The sequence below is a fragment of the Bactrocera latifrons genome, unplaced genomic scaffold (genome assembly GCF_001853355.1).
Source record: "Bactrocera latifrons isolate USDA-ARS-PBARC rearing strain unplaced genomic scaffold, ASM185335v1 scaffold_304, whole genome shotgun sequence".
In the NCBI taxonomy this organism is placed as follows: Eukaryota; Metazoa; Arthropoda; class Insecta; order Diptera; family Tephritidae; genus Bactrocera; species Bactrocera latifrons.
This window is the reverse complement of record NW_017536675.1, coordinates 77,851-101,103: the sequence shown is the minus strand read 5'-3', so window position 1 is coordinate 101,103 and position 23,253 is coordinate 77,851. Positions and strand designations below refer to the sequence as shown.

The window sequence follows — 23,253 nt, the reverse complement described above, 5'->3', positions numbered from 1 at the left end:
AAAATAGTATCCATTCTATTTTTATAAAAAATAGTAAAAAATATTTTAAAAAACCATAACTATCCGGTCTACAAAAAAAAATTCTAAAAAAAAGTTAAAAACGTGTTTGGGGTATCATCAGAACGATCTATAATTCTCATCAAACTCATGATATTACTACCTATATATTTGGTTGGTTGAAACAGCCGTACATAGACCTACTATTGTGCTCCCTAAATATTTACTAACCGTATATCCATTACTCACGTTTATTAAATGTAGGGGTCATCACAGAGTACCTACCTTTGAAATTGCACCATTGCAAATGAGGAAGAGTAGAAAGCGCGGAATGCAGAGCATGCGCGAAGGATGATGAGACGTTGCATCATTATATATGTGAATGTCCAGCCCTCAGCTGTAAGGGATAGAGCATATTTCCCAGCTTCAACTGAAGAAACATTGGGTTGCTGGGGAGGAAAAAAATCAGATTTTTTACCAAATACATAATGATTAATTCAGTTAGCACTCGGAATCACAATGGGCCTAATGATGGCCTAAGTGTGGCTGTCTGCGATCTGCTTATACACTAATAGTTAACTTTTTGAAATTTTTTGGGACCCGTCGAGGTGCTATTTTTAGCTATTTTCAATATCTGAAACATTTCTCAACTTAAAAGAATTTTCAAATATTTTCTAAAATATCCGTTTTTATTTGAAGATAAATGTATTGGCTTGGCTGGAGCATCCTCGAGAGCCCTAAAACCCTTCACTGTTTAGGCATTATATCAACTTGCGAATTTCAACTTTAGATTTTTATGATTTTTTTACCCCTATATATATCGAGTGCCTAAATATTTTCCGAAAATTTTAAGTTGGCAATGACTTTTGAACTTAGTATAACATATCAGAATTTTAAACTTTCTGTAGTCAAAAGAGCCAGAAAATCGAATTTGAAACTTTGACACGACTTTCCTAGATATATTAAAAGGAATTTAAGGCGTTTTTGGGCAAGGGCTACATATCTGTCCCAGTGAGATCCTTTGAGCTTGAATCAAATCTAAGACCTTACCTAACGTTCCTAGATACATTTTTCACATAGGGATCGCAGGAACTACGTTCCAATCTTAAGCAGAAAACTCCTTTTTACCACAAGATCCTTTTTTTAGGGGATCATTCTGTAGAAATATATGGTTGATTATTAAATAGCATTCAATTTTAAAGAAGTTAAATTTTTTTTATTTATTTTTTCAATCCAAAACTTTCACAACAATAAACCTTTTTTCGGACATGTAAGTGGATATAACCCGTTAAGTAATTATGCTCCCGGTACGTTAGACTTCGGTACTCTGCTAAGGTCCTATCGCCCAGCGGAGTTAAATTTTCAACAATTTTTGATCAATATAGAAATATTGATATTTAGAAATATAATTTTTCGCAATATCTCAGTGCAATGAACTCGAAAGGGTGGCCATATTCGAAATACATAAAATATATTAAAACAAAAAACGACGACAAGCAAATTAATAAAACACGAGATTGTTACACTACGTTGACCCAAACAAAACAGCATTTACATATAAATTGAGTAATAAATTACAGCAAACCATTCACGCAAATGTAATTTATGCGCCGCTGTTAGCGAACTCGCTACTTTTCATATTAAATACAATAACACATTAATGCAAGCAGTTTTTTTTTTATTTTTTGTGATACATTTTTGCAAAAAAGCGCTTAAACGCAGTTGAAAGGCAATAAAATGAAAAACCGATTAAGTTTTGGCATAAAATTTACAATTCAAGCGAAAACCACCGCCACAGACACTAATTAGCTTGCGCAAAACAGCAGCAGCGGACGCATTTAGTAGCCGACTAACTGTTGACGCTGCTGCTGCACGCAAACCCCAACCATACAGCGTATCGACGCGGCGCGGCGCAATGCGATGCGGTGCCGCACAGCAACAATGAGCATAGTTGAATATTTATACGCCATACAGACAGAGCATGCGCGCTGCACGGGAGCCGTTTTTTTACTTCTCGCTTAATTACTTTAAAGTGCTACCAACTTAAATTCAAATTCCAAAGTGTGGCTAATTAATTTCACCTCAGCGCCGCACGTCTCTCGTCGCTACGCTACCAGTTTCCCAGACGACGAAACAAGTTATGAGCGCTGACGACGAGTTGTTCGCGTTGTTCTTCTATAGCTTGCTGCTGTTATTCAGCTACTCAGTGCTTCTGTTACTGCTTCGACCAGCCGAAGAGCAGAAAACAGAAGATTAACCATGCGCCAAACAAAATGTGCAGAGCGCGCTTATGTATGCATGTCTGCGCGCGCTCGCGCATATACATTCATATAAATATTTGAGCATGCGCGCACACTGGCATAATGCGCGCATAGTTGTGTTGGTACAAAATGTGGTCATGGCAGCTAAAGCGCTTTGCCGTGTCACAGTGCGCGCACCTTCACCACAGCGCACAGTCACCGCTTCAACGGCGCGACCATGTTTACCCCAGCGCTGTTTGTAGCACATTTGTTTGTTGGTCAGCGCGCGACTTGAATGCGGCACGCCACCGCCGCTACTACTACAATGACTATAACTACTACTACCAGCGCAACAATTGCAGCAGCTGCCACTGTCATTGCCACCGAACACAGTGTGGTGCCACGCGGCGCGCAACCACAAGTGAAGTGGCGCGGCGGCGGTGGCGGTGTCAGCAAAGACGTCCACGAGCCGGACCACAATACAGCGCTCCGCTTTAACCCATTCGTTGCGCTTGCCGTACAATTGCACTATCGAGCAAGCGAACGTCCAAAACCAAGCAAGCCAGCAATATGCCCACCACTCTGTGGTTTAATATATGCACATTCATGCCAAGCGCGCCTCTTGCATACAATCTGTGGCTGGTCAGCGTTGTCTTGGCTTAGCTTTGGCATCTGCAGCTCTTTTATATTTTCCTGTTTTTGCTTTGCCGGTTCGGTTGTTTCATTGTGATTTGCTGGTCTCGTACTCTACGGTGGAACAATCAATGCATCTGCATTGGTGCGGCGCTCGGCAGCATAAGCACGTTCTGGCATCTCCATTTGTGTTGTTCTCATAAGCTTCAGTATCAGCATCGTCATTATAGTATTTTCTTGTATTTCCTTTCACATAGATTAGTGGTTATCGATGCACCGTTCTTTTGTTGATCTGCCTCAATATGCCGCTATTGATCTTCTTTTGCAAAGTTGCCACATTCTATTCCTCCCTCCCCATTTCGCATTGCACAAATGCATCAAAGCTTGAACGATTGTTCATCATGAAAAGCCGCCGGTGTGAGATATAAGTTATTTACTGCTTTCGATAAAATACAGCTCAAGACAATGGTTTCAGTTTGCAAGTAAGAACTCTTTAAGGAAATATTACTAGGAAGAATAGTAGTCAGCGCTTAAGCTACATGCTTATGAAAAATAATCTATGTCTGGTTTTATGGATGAGAAAATGTTTTCGAGGCATAAACGGTTTCGAAGATGGAAAACGAACGACATAGGTTTGAGCAACTGAATTACTTTCTTAATGTTTTTCAGTCCGACACCTGACTGGTGCTGCAGAATTACTTTCTTAATGTTTTTCAGTCCGACACCTGACTGGTGCTGCAAAAGATTTTTAGAACTTGGTCGATTTGTTCCACTAAAAGATCTCCACTTATAAAACTTATATTATACTCTGTTCGAAAAATTCAACACATAAAGGACAGCTACCGGCTTTGGTGGTCATAAATTAGTTTAAGCCTAAAGACTTCTGACGAAGCACAGGTGGTGCGTGGATAAAATTTCTTCCAAAAAGCCTTTGGCTGTAGGCACTTAGATTAGTCTTACCGGATTTGTGCGTTAACGAACTCTGTGATCTGGCAATAGATCTTTTAAACCTGATTTCGTTTACTGCTAGCTTACGTCGCATTTTTAATGGAATGTTTAGAAAGGTTGTATGCTTTGTTTAATGAAGTATGAAATTGCTTCCGATATCTTCTTCGATGTATACTAAGGAGTAATGTAAGATCCTCAGCTATCTTGGAGTCTTATCTCTCGACGGTTTTTGAAACTGGTTGAGAATTAGAATATCGACTTGGGAACTTCACATGAAACTGGAGTATGATCCCCTACTAAATGAAGTAGTACATCGCTCCATAAGGAGGAAACTAAACGAAGTAGTTCAACGCTCCGTAAGGAGTCAAGCAACAAGTTTCCTAACAACTAGTTGTAGTCTACTATCTTAGCAGAATTTCGAAAATTTACGACGAAGTCCATATTTCAGCCAAGTTCAACCTTTCATTTCCACCTGCCTGGGCAAAGTATAAAAGCCTACTGCGTTCGTTACACTTTCCTGTTAACTTACAAACTGCATTCACGGGCAAGACAAACGAATTGAACTGGAACATCTTACATCCAACCATTAAACGACCACTGACGGGCCACCAGCACTTGGCGCACAGAGACTGTCGCGCTTCGTTTGCCATCACCAACATCCAACATGCGCTCAGCTAGCGTTCTTCGTTTTATAAAAAACAAAAAACTTACAATCCGGTTTTCAGTCTTAAACGTAACAACAACAATACTCGACGCGATCGCGACTTTACTATGGCTCGCTGCCACAGTACGTTAATCGTTAAGAACGTGGTCGGGGAAACGAGCAATTGCCGCGAGCTTCTGTATCTGAGGTTGCTGCCGTCCTGGCTAACCTGACTTGATCAGTGTGGGGTGCGCGCGCGCGGGTTGTTGTTGTACATTGTATTTTGTTTTTATCTTTTCAAGCATTTTTGTTTTTTTTCTCGTTGATTTTTTTGTTTTTTTGGATCGGCGTTTTTCTGTTTCTTTTTTGTTAGCATTGCCGCAAGCCACAGAGGTTTGACTGCATGCTGCTATAGCGCCGACCGTCGTTCGCACAGAGTGACTCGCTTGCGTGCCGACTGTTGGACAAACCGGGTGACTGCTTTGCTAGCTCACTGTCTACTTGTTTTCCAGAGCGCTTACTGGCTTTCTAAAGACTCTTTGGGTGCGCGCGTGTATGTGCCTGTTTCTTAGTCGTATGCCGCCTGTCCGCCTGACTTCTACGCGGCTTTTAACTGTAGCTCTGTATCGTTGTTGGTGGCACCGGTGGCTGCTTACCTCGCCCGTCTTTGAATTTTGTTTGTCGCTCAGTCATCCATTGTGTGCGCTCGCCAGCATGGTGGACGGACAATTACCCGATTTGTTTGTACGTAACTCTGTGTGTGTAATTTTGTGCTTAACGTGATTTTTAATTAAAAATCTTTGTAGACTTCAAGTAGGAAAAAGTGTACCTGAGTGAATGCAGAGCGCGGCGCGTTGCCGGAAGGTTTGCGCCCAACTAAATGGTACACATGTGTATGTATGTATGTGCGTCAGTCGATACTTGTCCGCATCTCCAGCGTTGGTAATGATCGGTGTACACAGCGCTGGCGTGGACCGCCGCTCCACTGAGGGAGGCGCACATTTTCGACAAGTTGGCATAAGAGATTCAATTGTGATAACCACTTGTCCATATGTAGTGCATGCTGTCACACAACCATACATACACATCGGCCCCTGGAATATGTGCGCCTCGAAACAAGTCACAATCAACGCTTTGAAGCGCGTTCGTGCAGCCCAAGCGCGCTTATGATTTTTTTCGTATTTCTTTTTTTTTAATTTTTTTCTGTTAGTATGACCAAGGGATATCGCTTGTTATTCACTTAGAGATATTATCAAAGTGCTCCAGTATAAGTTAGCAACAAAAATAAATTATAACCACACGTTGGGCACTTAGATAAAATATAAATGCAGCCGCAGTTAATGGCGGAATATTTTAAGCTCGAGCAAAGCATAAAATTACATGGTCATATCGCATAGTTGTAGTTGTAGTTGCTGGGTTAGAGCTGTGTCTATGAAACTATTAACTATTAGAAACTCGTTCTTGGATACTGCAGGATAGTGGTAAGCCTTATGGAAGCAATTATCACAGGAGAGCATTAAAAGATCAAGCGAAACGCAGGCAACTAAGTATCTCCACGATCATGCCCACTGGCGCAGTTGGTCTTCTTAAAGTTTGAAAAATTAATCACTTTTCTTGCTTGCTTAAAGAAAAGTGTTTATATTTGAAGCCATAACTTTCTGGCTGCAATGGGTCTAGCCCATTTCCCCACATATATGATACATATGTATATTGAAACAAATTTTTACCCACTCAGCATATTTGGACAGATCTTTTCGGACCTCAGACTGCACAGCACTATTGTCGAAGTGGGTGTAATAGCTAGATTTACCAGCTTCATTTTGAGATAGCGCGTTTTACTCTAAGTCCACTCCCACACTGCGTAATTGTATGTTCAGTCAAGCTACTTTCCAGTGTCCAAAATCTGTATACTTACAGAGTTTGCAGTTATCTGCATTTTCTGACTCAAACTTTGACTACTGAAGAGTTTGCCGGTAGTTGCTTTTCAGCTCTGATTTTGAAGCGATCAATCAGAGAAACTCTAATCACTTTATAAGTATTTTTAACTATCGGTTCCAATATCTTTATATTCCTTACATAAATCATTAAACTATCTAATCTTAAACCGTTAAAGTCCTAAAGCTTCATTAAAAAATTTAAAAAAATATTTCAAGTAATTAAAATAGTTAAAATTGGTTGTCAATATAAGTCGACAGGAGTCTACTAGACTTATACTATACAAGAGAGTATAAAAATTGGACTGTTCGAAGAGTACCACTTGGAGCGGAAATAAGCTAAGTTAGCACTTCTGTAAAAAGTTATGATATCATCTTAAGAGAAAAGAGAGTCTTTGGCAACTTTGAAATTTAGGCTTGTGGAGTTCAAGTTCTAGTGGTTATGGGAGACCATCAAGAGTTCTAACTCACTGCTCTATCTCGCTCCAAGCGAAGTGTTTCGAAAGCCTTCCTAAATAATTAATTATTTGCCGATAAGTGATCCAAGATTTATTCGATTTGTAAAAATTCACTACGGTCTGTTTTTTTCTTAGAAAATTATCTAGAACACCTTCAGTAACAGTAAAATAAAATATTACTACCATACAAAATGAAGTTTTTTATTTGACAAGATATCTTCATAAAATTATACATACAGTATTGTTTAAAGCAGCTCTCTAATTTTCGAACAAATTGTTCAGATTGTGCTCCTATAAGATATAGCTAACATACAAAATTGCCACTCAAACTCGAGATAAAGAATTTTTGGTACCCTTTATTCTATAAGACATGACCCTGTAAAGGGTATTAATATAGCTTTAGTTCAGCCGAAATTAAGGTTTTTTTTTCATTTTATAATTAAAATTAATAATTTTTATTTACTACCTGTCCAAACGGGCTATTCCAATAAGCCAGTAAAGACTTGAAAAATATGGATCGTACTATCCTTATGTGGCACATAGGAAAACCCCAGCAATTCATTACCACCAGATGTAATACACTTATGATAATGATTTTTTCAGTCCTCGAAATACTCGAAACACTTTTCATAAGCAATTTTTGTAATAGCCCTCAGTCCCATGAGTTAATTTTATTTTATCTCTTCGATCGACTGAAAGCGGCATTTTCAGTTTGTGGAACAAGAAAAAATTACACGAAGCCAGATCTGGTGAATGCGGTGTTTGGTCGATGGTTGCGTTTTTTGCTTTAAATTCGGTCGCAATCATGCTTGATGCGATGGTGAATAATCATCGTGCAAAACCCATGAATTGTTCTTCCACAATTTCGTCCGTTTTCGGCGGATGTTCGCATGTGAAGTCCTCAATACGGTCAAAAAGAACTCCTTATCGACCCTTTGTCCTTTCGGAACAAATTAATGATGCACCAAACCATGAATATCGAAAAAACTATGAACAATACCGTGATCTTTGATCGGATTTGTCGTGGTTTTTGGTTTCGGCTCGTTTTTCCCCTCTCCATTTCGATGATTGTTGATTTGTTTGCATGCCAAACTCATAAATTCATGTCTCGACGGCAGTTATTATGATCTCCATGAATGTGGGATGGGAATTCGCACGATCAAGCATGCCCAAAGAGACTGGTTTATGGTACTCATTTAAAAAAAAAAAATAAGCTTTATCGGGACGAGTCGCCAAGTACGCATTTCATACCCAAAATATCCACCAAAATCATTTGAACGGATTTGCGAGAGATGTCGGACTTTCATGCCATCTCTCTAACACTTGCCAAAAATTTTCACTTTTTAATATTTTCCTAACTATTGAAAGGGAGTTTGAAGACTATCTACAATGAGGCATGTCTTCAACGACCTCTCCAACGGCTTTAAAGACTTTGTACCACTCGTAGGGTAACCGGAGAATTTAATTACAAATCCGGTTGCTTTTTCATCACAGTGTATATGGTGCATATATATTATACTTGTGTACTTATTAAGTCTAAGCATACGAAATTTCGTGTTTGCATTAATATTCAAATAAATTATTTCTGTGCTTAATAGCATCTTAAAATAGCAGCACTATTAAACAAAACCGAGAAAAATAAAAAAAGTTAAAAAAAATTAATTTATGGCAAATACAGAATTTGTTTGATTTTTGCTCGCATGACTTAGTTGTCTTTGTTATTGAGATTTTTCATTTGTTATAATGATGTTTTGTTGTTTATATATATAATTTGCTGTTGCTCTCAACTTGCCATAATGGCTCTACGACCAGGCTACCGTTGTACACTCCACAAGACAGTTAGGCTTAGACACTTAAGTGAGTGCTTATTGTTGCATCTTCATTAACTAAGCTTTATGTATGGATATATACATAAGTACATATACATAAGTACATATATATTTACCTATATATGTGCGCATGTAGGTATGCCCGTGGCGTTATAAGTTGAGCGTGAAGCATTAGCGGAATAATTTGAAGTTGAAAACTCTTTTGAAATTCCTGCTGTTCTTGCTGTTGTTGTTGTTGTGGCTTTGTCATTTATCAGCTAATAAAGCAACTTTAGATACAGACAAAGATAATATGAATTTTTATGCACACACACATACACCTGTGTGTGTGTATGTGGAAATATGCGTGCGTATCATAAAGTCATAGATTAGCGTCACATCATTTGGTCTAATACCGAAAGTTATAGGCATTAAATGAGCTTGTAAAATCCAATGCGTTATTGTGTGTCGTTGTTTCGAGATTTTAAGCTATTGTGCAAAGCATTTTTATTGCAGTAGCTAATAAGCGTTGAAAGCCATTTTTTTCTTGATTAACAAATTTGCTTTGGAATATTTTTTTATAAATTTTGTATATTTTTTTTTCTGGGGAATTTTGATAGATACGCTATGCATTTAAAATGGTAATTTCATTGTCAACGCTTAATCTACAAACGGTGGCAATTGCTTAACTCAAAAGGAATAAATATGGTTTTTGTTGCTTTTGTATTGAAATACAATAGTCAGCGCTACGGTAAAGAGACATAAATTTTAACAAAAAAACAAAAAATAAATGCCAATAATTTAAAAATTTATATGGATATGAAGACAGTCACACACAGAGAAGTTGAAAAAAATATAATATTTTTTATTTCGGGTAAAATACTTTTTTCGGATTCAATTTGGGGAAAAAATATTTTTAATTTTTGTATTTTTATTTGATTTTATATTATTTATATTATTTTTTAAATTTTTAAATTTTTTTCTTATTTTCAACTTTGCCTAATCAACTTCGAAAAGGCTTTTGACAAAACTGTTCAGCAAAAATGTCGTTTTTAGTTGTTTCCGGCTTTCTTGGCTTATGAGTAACTATGAAAGCTTTAAATAGGTGTAATATTAACTTAGTTTAGCTCGCCAATCTTTAGGATTTGCAAATAGAACAAAAATACAGCTATAAATTCAACTGGTATAAACTGGTATAATCAATCTCAATGCTTTTAATCAACTGAGGAACAATTTTTTACACAATTTTTNCAAAAATACAGCTATAAATTCAACTGGTATAAACTGGTATAATCAATCTCAATGCTTTTAATCAACTGAGGAACAATTTTTTACACAATTTTTAAACAAAAATATAGCCTATAGTTGTTTTACGCGTTCTTCGCATTCTCATTTGTGGTTTTCTTGGCTTATGAGTAACTATGCAAGAATCAAATAAGTTTAATATTAGCTCTGTTTAACTCGCCAAACAAAAATACAGCTATAAATGCAACTGGTATGAACTGGTATAATCAATATCAATGATTGTAATCAACTGAGGAAATTTTTTTACGCAATTTTTAAGCAAAAATATAGCCTATAGTTGTTTTACGCGTTCTTCGCATTCTCATTTTCGGTTTTCTTGGCTTATGAGTAACTATGCAAGAATCAAATAAGTTTATTATTAGCTCTGTTTAACTCGCCAAACAAAAATACAGCTATAAATGAAACTGGTATAAACTGGTATAATCAATCTCAATGCTTTTAATCAACTGAGGAATAGTTTTTTACACAATCTTTAAGCAAAAATATAGCCTATAGTTGTTTTACGCGTTCTTCTCATTCTCATTTTCGGTTTTCTTGGCTTATGAGTAACTATGCAAGAATCAAATAAGTTTATTATTAGCTCTGTTTAAGTCGCCAAACTTTACGATTGGCGATGAGAACAAAAATACAGCTATAAATGCAACTGGTATAAACTGGTATAGTCAATCTCAATGCTTTTTAATCAACTGAGGAAAAGCTGATGGCAAAATTTTTAAGCAACGATATAGGTTTAGTTGCTTTATGCATTTTTCCCATTCTCGTTGCCGGTTTTCTTGGCGAAAGATTAATTTTGCAAGCTTCCAATAAGTTTAATCCTATATGCTTTTAACTCCCAAACTTTAGGATTGGGAAATTGAACAAAAAACAGCTATAACTGCAACTGGTATAATCAAGCAGAGACGAAATTTCAAGCGATTTTATCATTTTAATGAATTATCCATATAATTGAATGCATTAAATCTAGCTGTATAGCTTTCTACTTTCAAACTAGCAGAGTCTTTAATGACGGAGTGCGAATCAAGCAAAGTTTTATTTGTGGGTACTTAGGTAACTTACTAACAAAACCTCCGTTGACAAAAATATTTCAAGAAGTGTATGATTTATACCAAATAATGTGACATACTGACATATTTACATACATACATACCAACAGGCCGAGCTAAGCCTTATTACCTAAACGAACAAAATACCCACAAGATATTAATCACATACACATATTCTAGTTTTATACATTTTTTTTTTAAATTTTTTTCTTTCAAAAGTAATTAAAGTGGCTTTTTGTCGACGTTGTCACATTTAAGCTTCCATCTGATAAGCCACGCCGCACAAGCCGCACTTATTTATTTAAATTCTTTTTGGTCACCACATTATTTTCCTCGTACTGAAAGAGGCTGAAAAAAGAACTATTATCTACCATCAAGCCAAGCATTCTGTGGTCGTTTATTTGCTTAGCCCGTTAAGAAAGGCTGGGTGTATGTAGGCATGTGTGTGTGTGTGGTGTTTACTTAAGCCAGCAAAACAACGCCGTCATCAATGGTATTTGCTGCCTCAAAGGGGTTTTATTTGATTTTATTCTTCACTTTTTTCCACTTCTTTATTTTGTTTGTTGGCCTGAAGGCATTTTCGACCGATGCTGTGTGCTAAGCATGCGCATATACTTACAGACATACATACAGCGTATAAACATATTTATATTTTTTTCTTCCTCAGCATCAACTTACAGTTTTTTTTATTTGCTTGCTTTCTGTCTTAGCCGCTTTGTTGCAACCTTCAGTTGCGGCACTTACGGCATTTACACACCGATGTGAATAAAAATATATTGTATACATATATATATACACGCATGCATTTAAAAACATTCCAGTGTTCACCAGCCGCTGGCATTTGTGTTTTGAAGACTACAACAAAAAAGAGAAAAAAAGCGCAACAACAACAAAAAACCAACAAATAAAGGTCCAATATTGGTGCGCTGGCTTAGACTGTGGCAGTGTTGGCGGCCATTAGCCAGCAACCAGCAGCCATCGGGCATCATTTGGACAGCCGCGATGAGCTCACATTTTCATCTGAGGCTGTTGGTGTGGAGGAGGTTAATAATTCGACGAAATTGCGGCACATTTACTTTTCAAATTTCTTGCTTAGCGAAAAAAAATTTCCATAAATTATAGAATGAATTAGTGCAACCAGAAGTTATAACTTAAAAGTTAGTAACACCCATAATTATAACCTTAAAAATGTAACTAAAATCTGAAAGCATGTAATAAATCATAAATGAAGTACTGTCACTTGTCACGAGTCACTAGTCCTGGCCAGCTACCAATTTGTTTAATTTATCAGTTGTTGCAGGAATTTATCAGCTGTTGTAGCAATTCGATGCTGTCGTTTATGATTAATAACTAGTTAAGGTTTAATTATTAGAGATTAATGACCAGCTAAGGGTTTGGTTGTTTAGACAAGACTACATATAATACTCCAATTTGTGGTTATCTCACCAAAATAGCTCTAGGAACATAAGAATAGACCTGTCACTTGTCAATGAGACTATGAAATTTTTTTTTATAATTTTCTCCGAGGTTAGGAAATATGGGGGAGTAGTAAATATTTCATTCAGAAATGGTAGACACAATTTTTCTACGCTAATAATTTTAGACATTTAATGCTTCAGAGAACTATTATCTACAAGTGACAGTAAGACAACATCAAGTGTCATTACTGATAAATTCGCTTATTCAAAACTTTATTTGACAGAAAGCTTTGGCATGATGTTAAATATTTTGATAAATATCTAAATATAAATTCCAAAAAATATCCTTGACAGCTTTAAAAACTTCTCACTCACATCATTTTCCATCATGACTCTATTAGCTTCATCAGCATCTTAAACTTGTCCCTTTATGAGTTTGAGCTTCTACAAAAGCCTATTGTAACAAGTAGGTAAGACAATCCTCATTCAATTATCGTTGAAAACTTTGTAAAGATCTTATTTAAACCGCCAACAAGGTTTCATTAAATAATTTTTGTTATATGCCCGCAAGTCTCGTTTCTATTTTTCTCCTCAGAAGGGTCTCATTTGATTACTTTAATTTCACATACGTGGCTATCTGCGATGCGTGAGAGTTTCATTGAAATAAATGGCTATTTGTTTTACGTACACCCTATCTGCATTCACTATGTCACTGTCCGTTTGTCTGTCTGACTATTTAGCCTTAGGACGGACGGTCAATTGTGCTGTTTGTTTATTTACAGATTTCAGCTTATTTTCTTTGCGGTTGCAGAGATGCAAATGCATTTACAGTTGCGAATATGTCCAAGTAGGGATGTTGTAGCGTGACTTTCAGTCTTACTGAAATGAGAACAAGCCATGGGTTTTAAGAAAAAAATTCTCGTCAACGGTTTTAGAAAATATAATACATTTTCTTTACATCTTTATGCGCTATGGAGCTTTCAAAATCGCAGCCAATCGAATTGTCATACTTTAGCAAGTTCATACTTAATCGAAATCAGAGAATTTGAGAGCCCCTTTTTGCACTACACTTGTGTCTGCGTAACAGAAAGATACCCGAGTTTATACCCTCCTATAGGTTGTTGCATCAAAATTATTCGAAAAGGAAGGATTCAGGAGAGCTAGAGAGAGCTAGAGAGAGAGTCTGTCCTACAAATTCAAAGCGTGAGGTTTGACAATATAAACGGGTAGTAAAAATTTGGAAAGTATCCGATTTGTAATAACTTTTTTACTCAGGAATGACTTTTTTCTTAACACGGGTAATTGGAATACATTTTTTGATTTATTCGAGGTAGTTCCCTTCAGCGGTCATACATTGATTATAACGATCTTCCAATCTTTCGATACCATTTTTGTACTACGATTTGTCCTCTGCTTCAAAAAAAAGGCCTCAGCTTCGGCGATCATGGCTTTATTCGTCGAAATTTTCTTCCCTGCAGGCATTTTTTGAGATCTGAGAACAAGAAATATTCGCGGCGGGTTAGATCTGAAAAATATGCTGGATGCGGAAGCAATTCGAAGCCTAATTCAAGGATTTTTGTGATCGCTTCCACAGATTTTTGTCACAGTTATTTGTCTTGAGGAAACAGCACTTTCTTTTTTTCTCAATTTCAGGCATTTTTCGGTGATTTCATACAATAAACTGTTAAGCATTCGAACTTTGAAATTACATAGGAATGGAATGAACGGACACGGCCAAATAATATGAGTCCGTTTGTTTTATATTGTGGTCTGAACTTAAGAACGACTACTTTGATGGGATTGTCGAGTAAAAAAAAAAAACAATGGTAGAGTTATTTCGAGAGGATAAACGACCACAGCCCTCAAAGTGATTAAGAAGACAGCAGTTCTGTCAAAAGTTTGTTGACCTTGACATTTATAAGTGCATAAAATCATATCAAATGAAAATTCACGGACTTCTCAGTTAATAAAATATGAAAATATGTTAGGAATTTCCAACAGGGTCTGCGCTTAAGTAAGGAATCTTCAATCTTCTTCATATAAGAATCAATATGTGCGCTGAAAACGCGGCTGGTAGTAATATGATAACAATCGAGTGCATTATTAAACAACATTATGGATAGTGAGAATCAAAGTGGATAAGAAATAATGAATATTAAAGCTTTTGCGACTGAGAAAGAGAGAAAGTTGTAGTAGAGATGCTTATGATGGACACAATCAGCAGCTGATTATAAAGCTGTCGTGTTAGTTTTGCGGCTGCTGTGCGGCAACAATCTGCGTTTGATTAGCTGTGCTCAAACTGTGATGTGGTTTGATTGAGGTCAATGAATGGGGAAGTTGTATGTCTGATAATGGGGGCCTAAGTGCGGGTGTCGTGAGCTTCTAGAGAGAACCTTGAGAAGCGAATTTTGTTTACAAAAACTGATGCCATAAAAAATTAAATTGAAAAACAGATATTTCGGTGAGAAACTGTCGTTGTAAACTTTCAGAAATATGGCAAATTGCAGAGCACTCACAAGCACTCAACTAATCTTTGGCATAGACAGCAAGAATTGCAAATTATTTTATGACTGCCGCGCCTCTGTCGCTGCTACTTGTCAGCTACTACTCCAACACGCACACCAGCTTACTTGACTGTTGGTAGGCAACTGGTGTTGCATATTGCGCTGTCGAAATTCAGCCGACTACTGCATATAGTTAGTATACTTTTGCTAAGTGTCTAGTGTGTTTATCAAAGTCATAAAAGCCAGCTTATCGCTGCTGTGGAAAGGAAATATTTTAGTCGTTTCTGCCTGCAGATAATGAAAATAACAATCAGCAGTTTATTGCGCCATCATTTAGATAAATATTAGAGCGTCTATTTTAGCACCGCAGGGTCAATAAAGTAATATATATATATATACATATATATGTGTGTTTGTATATATTTGGAGACGCGTTGAATGCTTACCACTATCAGAGTTAAATACTTTTCCAAAATTCCACAAGAAATACTAATGTTTATATTTTGCTTCTTACCATTACAGTACTAACTTGGCCATGTCAATGACGCGACGGTGAGCGCCAATACGCGTCAACGTCAAGTGCTAACTGAAAAATGCCTACCGAGAATACAATGCTAGAGGACCGCCCTGGCGGCGGTGCCATGACTATGACGCGCCCGAGCCGCCTGGAGCAATTCTTGCAAGCGCCTGGCGCTGGCGGCGCGTCGGAGCAACGTAGCGCTTCTAGCGGACGTGTGCCGGGCGGCGCTGCTGCCGCCGCTGCTGCGGCAGCTGCTTATGAGACACAACTCGCTTACCAACATCATTTGGTGGCGGCTGGTTTGATGGGCGCTGGCGGTGGCGCGGCAAATGCGCAAGCGGCACATTCCGCCTTCGTGCCAGTGCTGCCATCACGTAATGCAATGCGCGCGCCAGGCGCCGCCGCCATTTATGGTGGCATGCTGGACGCGGAGGTGGCCAAGGAGGCAAGCAAACGTCATGGCAGTAATACAAATTTCGAGATCATCTCTATGATGGCGGATAAACGTAAAGAGTTGGCGCTGCGCGAGGCTGCCGCGGCGGCAATGTTGATGCAACGACCACCTGGGCAGGGTCCACCACCGGGTGTGCCTACTGCTGTTATGTATCCACCACCACCGTATTTGGGCGGACCGGGCCCATCGCCAACTGGCGCCGGCACATTCGCCTTTCCATCGGCAGCCGCAACGGCAGCGTTGTTTCCCGCTGGGCTGCCACCAACTATGCACGCTGGTTTGGATCGCCGTTTATTGCGCGCACCGGGACGCGCATCACGTCCGAAGAAGCAGTTTATTTGCAAATTTTGTAATCGTCAGTTCACCAAGTCTTACAATCTGCTCATACACGAGCGCACGCATACCGACGAGCGACCGTATTCGTGTGACATATGTGGCAAGGCATTCCGCCGGCAGGATCATTTGCGCGATCACAGGTGAGTTGAGCACGTTTTTTTTTATACGCACCTTTCCTTACACTGTGTTATTATTATTACGTTTTGCCTCGCACATCCATCATAAACTGTCAACCGCGAAAAAAACGCGCTCTGTACGTGATTATCTTGCAAGCGACGTCGGAATCAAATTACTTTCGCATACAAAGAACGACACGTGTAAATAAGAAATAACAAAACCCTGAACGCTCATTAAGCGCAATGCGGTTAGCGCGCGATGTGCAACGGCCACGGCAAGGGCAAACCGCAAGTCCTACGCAACCGCAACCTGCGCGCAGTCACTGCCAGACCACGAGCCTGTGCGTTTAAGCGGCGTAAGAAATGCACAAAAAGGATTGAAAAATGACCAGCCAACAGCGACATTTATCTTACGGGCGCACAACCAGAAATCAGCCTGCGCGCGAGCGCTACAGTGCGACATGTTGTGTTTGCCGTGCGCAGAACCTGTTTTCAGTTCGAGCATAATTATTTTCGTTTCTTTATGCCCTACCATTAGAGACTGTCGGTTGCTGCTTGGGCTATTTGGCAAGCAATCACGGCGACAGGCCAGCCATTTTAAGGTGGCTGATGTGTGGCGATTTGCCGCGTTGCTGGCTGATGTGTTGACTTAAGCCATGGCCATTGCTGCCGGCCGTCGAAGTAATTCTATTTGTGTAGTAAGCGAAGCTGCTAGTTTATAGAACGACCGCGCGTCATCTGCAGAAATAACATTAATCATTCTGTACCTGTATGTTTTTTGCGTTGCTTGAACTACACATATTTTCTGAGAAATAAGTGATTATGACGTTTGAGGCCCATTTGCAAAATAGTTCACAAAGTCGATTTTTGTATAAGTGATTTTGGTTGGTTGTGAGTTAGGAATGTTCTGTATACCACTTATGGAGCTGCTAGATTTTCTTAACCACCAGTTAACTTAGACTGTATGAATCTGAAAACTCGAAACAAAAACTTACGAATGAACAAATCCCCACCAAAAAGCACCAAAGACTACTTTTTAAAGCTTTTCACGCTATCTATTACAATGTGGAACTTAAAAGTTTTATAACGATAATCTCTCTAAAAGACTTAAACAACAAGAACGACACAAGCTAAGATATTAAAGTGAGACTTTAAAAGAAAATAGTTTCTGGTTTGGCTGAACATTATAAGTCCTACTATATGCCTGACAGAAGGAACCGTATTAGCTCGAACTCAAAGCACAAAGCTTAAAATAAAAAAATCCCCACGATAAAGTTCCAAATACTACTTTCAAACACAGAAACTATTCCAATCTGGAACTTAAAAGCTTTGTATTGATGATTTATAAAGCTAGGTTCTATTAGAGACTTAAACAACAGTAACGACACAATCTAACGTTTTAAAATGAGATAATACATTCAGAAGAAAAAATCTTCTGAACTTCAAAAGTCACACTAAATGTCCGAAAAAGAGGAACGTGAGATTTAACCCACATTGAAAATATCTCAAGAATCTGATGAAAATAACTCTGTTCAACTTAACTCACATGAATAATAGTTATACTTTCGAAGTGAACACAATTTATTTGCATAAAAACATCGACAGGCCCCAGATCTCAGGATCAACACTCAAACATCATGATAAATTTTATTTATGCCTTATACCAGACTGAGGTATTTCGATGGGATCTAAAGCTAGGTCATATTTTATGAATGTTACAATCTTCACTGGTTGATGAGACAAGGTCTTTACCTTTAAGATACCACTTGAAACTCCTGAATAAATCAATTAAGCAATGAGTAAGTGAAGCAAAACTTTTCACTACAGACAAGCGATGCTGACAGATTCTATTAATCTGAGAGACAGAAACCGTAAGAGCTTTCTTGATAAGGTCTAACCCGCTTTCACACACACATTCTGAAATATAATGTAATGCTGATCAACTCGACTGACATGAATAATAGTTATACTATCGAAGATTCGACAGTTCAAGGTACCACTTGAAACTCCCGAATAAATCAATACAACAATGAGCAAACTTTATTCCTGCAGGCAAATGATTCTGACAGATTCTATAAACCTCACAGAGAGGAACCGTAAGAGCTTTATTGGTAAGATCTAACCTATTTTCCATTAAAACTATTTTACGGATCTGACTTTCATGAATAATAGTTTAACTTTCGGAGAGGCAACAGTTTGGTTCCATGAAAACATCGACAGTTCATAAAACTCAGAATCAACACTTAAGGAGAGAAACTATATTTATTAACGATTTACAACAGACTGAGGTGTTTTGAGGAAAGCTAAAGTTGGGACATATTTTATAAATGCTACAGTCTGCATTTGCTGATGAGACCAGGTCTTTGCCTTCAAGATACCAAAACTGATATGCCAAAGTCAATAAAAAAGTTAACGTTTGAATAAGTCAATGCTGGTATAAGCAAATGATTTCTATATGATGATGACTTTTTTACTAGAGGCAAAACACTCTGACAAATCTGGGTCTATCAAAAATACAGCTGCATTTTCTATATGAGTGCTCAGCGAATAAAAGTCAATAGCCTTAAAACCTCTAGTTCAAAGTTTGTTACCTGACACTGGAAGTATATAAAGTAGTATCGCCATGGAAGATGGTGAAGATGAGTTCGTGTTACATAATAAAAACAGAACTGCCAAAGTCTCTGAAGAGAAAACACCAGAACTTTAACGGAGCAATTGAACTCTAGAACCTGTCAAATGGAGTACGAGTTTTCAAAAAAATAGGCTCGTTTCCAGTGAGACCAAGCTAACAACACCTTATATAATTAGTATAAAGTACTGAATCTATTAATCTACTGCGCTTTTGAGCTTCATTTGTAGACTCACCCCTTGTAATTAGTGTAAGCGCCTTTACAATGCCGCCGCCAAGCACACGAACGCGAGTTTAATGAGCACCGTCGCTAAGAACACAAACAAAATTCAACACAATCATTAAAAACTGCGCGCATTCCCATTAGTTACCAACTATTTTACACGTTTGCTGCATTCTTTACACTTGCCACTTTATGTTATTATTAATCACGCTCTAGGCAAACTAATGAACAACTTAATTTTTTCGCTTTCATTTACACAGGTACATACACTCCAAGGAGAAGCCATTCAAATGTACCGAATGTGGCAAGGGTTTCTGCCAATCGCGCACACTTGCCGTCCACAAGATCCTACACATGGAAGAGTCGCCGCACAAGTGCCCCGTCTGCAGCCGCAGCTTCAATCAGCGCTCCAATTTGAAAACGCACCTGCTCACGCACACCGATCACAAGCCGTACGAGTGTTCTTCCTGTGGCAAAGTGTTCCGACGTAATTGCGATCTGCGACGTCATGCGCTCACACATGCGGTCGGTGATGGGCCCTCGGAGTATGTGGACGTGGGCGAAGAAGATGAAGGCCGACATTTGAGTGGTGATGAAGAGGACACACTATTGGAAGTGGATTCACCGCGACAATCGCCGATACACCGCTTACACAGCGGTACGCCAACACAAGAGCTCGGCGGTGCTGCTGGACACGCGGAGAAGTCCAGTGGAGAGGCACGTGCAGCAGCGCGCATGCGTCTCAAGCGTAAGGCATGCTATGATGCAGCCGAAATTTCTGATGAATCTGAAGAAGAGTTAGACGAGGACGATGAGTTGGATGAGGCCGAGCTGGAGGACGAGGCGGAGTTGGGCGAAGATGAAGACGAGGAAGAAACAGTGCAAAATATGCCAAAAGTTGGTTTACTAGAACCGCGTCCCACCGGGCAGGGTGTGACACATTGCCATCACGAAGGCGGTGAAATGTACACTATGCGCCCGACGCATGAAACGCGCGACTTACATGATGCAATGCATGCTAGCGATTCGCCGCACACTTTTAACGCACCGCCAACCGGTTCTGCCTTCATGCCGTCTTCGCCGAGCGCACGTTACAATCCGATGCGCGCGTTACCCGGCGCTGGCGAGTCCATACATTCGCCTTCAACATCCAATGGACCCGAACCGTACATACCGATGTTACATGTACGTAGAGATCTCCATCCAAAAGCGTTGCTATTAAGCGCCGCCGAAATGAAAGGCGCAAATATAATCCCACCAGGTGTATTGGTGGGCGCACCGGCGTTACCCACACCAACACAACAACCACCACCGACAGTGTCAACAATTGCATTGCCACCAGTGTTAACACAGGCGACGCAAGCAAGCGGTATAGCGCCTGCTGCGCCACCACCACCCTTACCGCCGCTCTTAGATACGGGTAAGAATTTACAACAACCGCTGCACTCACCGCTCGAATCAATGCCCAGTTTTCTGGGTTCCATACCGATACGCAAGCGCATTGTGGGACTCGAACAAATAGCCGAGGCGCAACGCGTCTACAACGCGCACACACAAAACGCCGGTCTTATGGCACTCAATATGACGCGCACGCATACCGCGCTAAAAGCAACACCACCGCCGCCACACACTCTGCTCCCGGGGAAGCCATACATGTCAAGCATAAATCAAGCGCCGCTCTTATGCGAGTCTAAAACGTTGCTAGCTGCCGGTGTTGGTATTGCTGTTGGTAGCGCGCATGCTGACACCTCAACACTGTTGAGCCGAGAAGCGGCGGTGGATATAGCGCCATTAACGAGCGCCAGCAGCAGCAGTGAGCGTCACTACCTATTGCCACCTAATAATGCAGTTAATTTGAATACTCAGGAACCGTTGAGTGGCGTTGGCAGTGCAACTCGCCCATCATTATCACCAGCATCTACGGCGATGACTATGCAACCGCACCAGCAGCAGCAGCAGCAAGCAGCGCCGCCACCTACGCGCCGCACCGGCTTTAGCATAGAGGATATAATGCGCCGCTGAGGCTGTAATTGCTGCCACAACATTCCTATATTTTACTTTTTATCATACCACAATGGTTTCTTTAAGATTTTTGATATACTATTTGCTATATATTTATGTTTAAATAGTTTATAGAATACATTTCAAATCCTCAAGTGCCTTCTCATATGCTATGTACGTACGTATATTCTAGTGCTTCAAAGCCATGCTATGTATACTTAAGTTATCCACACATAATTTAATTAGTATTTCCGCTTAGCTTAAGTTGCTTATAGCTGTACTTTTATGCAAATCAGTGAGCTTTTTATTTGTAAAATTTCAATTATTTTTCATATATCTATAATATTATATAATAAATATACATATGTCAAATTAGTTTTAAACATCATAAGTTACTAGTTTAATAGCWCCTTTATATGTATGTATGTATTCTACTTGCCGGGCACTTAGTGCTCTAAAATGAGTTATGTATGTATATATACATAAAATATTATACGTTTACTTAATAAGGTAACAAAAGTAAAAAAAATTGTTAAAAATGTGTAACGAGTTGAGCAGCGCTTTCTTTAAAGAAATTTTAATAAGTAATATTGTAAGTAGATCTTATATGTATAACCGATTGAGCTGCGAGAAAACTTATCTATATTGCAAACCACATCTATGATAATTTTCATATAAATTTTGTGCTGTTGCACCCGAAAAGCGCACTACAGTTTTTTACAGAAGGTATACGGAAAGCGACTTTAGTATAGTATTAAAGTAATTTTAAGCCTATAACAGATTGTTTAATTTTTTTGTAAAAAATAACATTTCGGGTTTAAAAATGTGAATCAAGTAGTTTCGGGATTTTTTCGGGATTTTTATTCTTTTGCTTTTTTGTAAAAAAAAATCAAATTTCGGGCTTAAAAATGTGAATCCTGAAATTTCAGGGTTTATCGGAATTTTTATTCTTTCGATTATTTTTAAAAATAAAATTTCGAGACTAAAAATGTGAATCCCCAAAATTCTGGAGTTGTCGGAATTTTGTTCTTTCGATTATTTTTAAAAATAAATTTTCGGGACTAAAAATGTGAATCCCGTAGTTTCGGGATTTTTTCGGGATTTTAATTCTTTCGATTCTTTGCACAAAAATAACTGAACTTTCGGTATTAAAAATGTGAATTCCGAAATTTCGGGGTTTGAAAATTATTTATGTATTGGAACAATCAAGACTTGCAAACACATTAAACTTGTGTAAAAATAATTTTTGACATTATGAAAAAAATTATTTTAACTAATCAATTTATTATTATTATTCATTTTATTTTATTTGAGAATATAAAATCATAAAAAGTGAACTGTTTTAAACACTAGACTCTCTCCACAGCGCAGTTAATATTGAAAAATCAAAATTAATAAAATTTACTGTAAATTAAAGAAGTGATATTTTATGAAATTTAAATAAGAAACAAAATTATTAAATATATATAAAAATAAAATTAATTAAACCATAAATATAGGATAACAATCAAAAGAATTCAAAATAAAGAACACCTGAAGAATCATAAACAAAATGTTTCTTTAAAAAGATAATAACAATGTTCAGCCAATAAACAATCATAGGAAATTCTGAAGAAAAAATGTAATAAAATCAAAAATAAAAATGAATTTTATAAAGTAATTGTAAAAATTTGGGTATTTAAGTTAAAAATTTATAAAAAATAATTTTAAAAGTATAAAATAATAAAATGTTGAAACTGTCTCTTATACACATCTAGATGTGTATAAGAGACAGGTTTTAAAACAATTAATTTAAATATTTGATATATAAATTATAAAACATAAATGTATTCAAAATATAAAAATAAATAAAAGATGCTGACCTACAATTGTATATTGATAGTAGTTTGTATGTGTGTACTTAAAAATAAGTCTCTTAATGCATTTATAAAAAATACTTTATATTAAGCTAAGCATTCCATGTGTCTTCCTCTAAAGTGGCTCCTAAGCGTTTCTTTAATATTAATAAATAAATAAATGACMAGAAAAACATTTTCAATGTTA

General features: G+C 38.1%; 1 protein-coding gene across 4 annotated transcripts in view; it reads left to right on the top strand.

The window, feature by feature from the left end:
- The window catches only part of LOC108970653 (protein bowel), a 28,443-nt gene extending 5,798 nt beyond the window's left edge, over nt 1–22,645 (top strand). For 3 of the 4 annotated variants that reach the window (XM_018936152.1, XM_018936154.1, XM_018936155.1), the window contains exons 2-3: nt 15,454–16,381; nt 19,470–22,645. In XM_018936152.1, the coding sequence (XP_018791697.1) occupies nt 15,525–16,381; nt 19,470–21,231 (2,619 nt within the window). In that variant the 5' untranslated portion in view covers nt 15,454–15,524 and the 3' untranslated portion in view covers nt 21,232–22,645. Of the gene's footprint in view, nt 1–5,065; nt 5,206–15,453; nt 16,382–19,469 lie in introns of those variants that run through there. The other variant, XM_018936153.1, reaches the window with a different exon arrangement.
- Nucleotides 22,646–23,253: the final 608 nt, after the last annotated feature.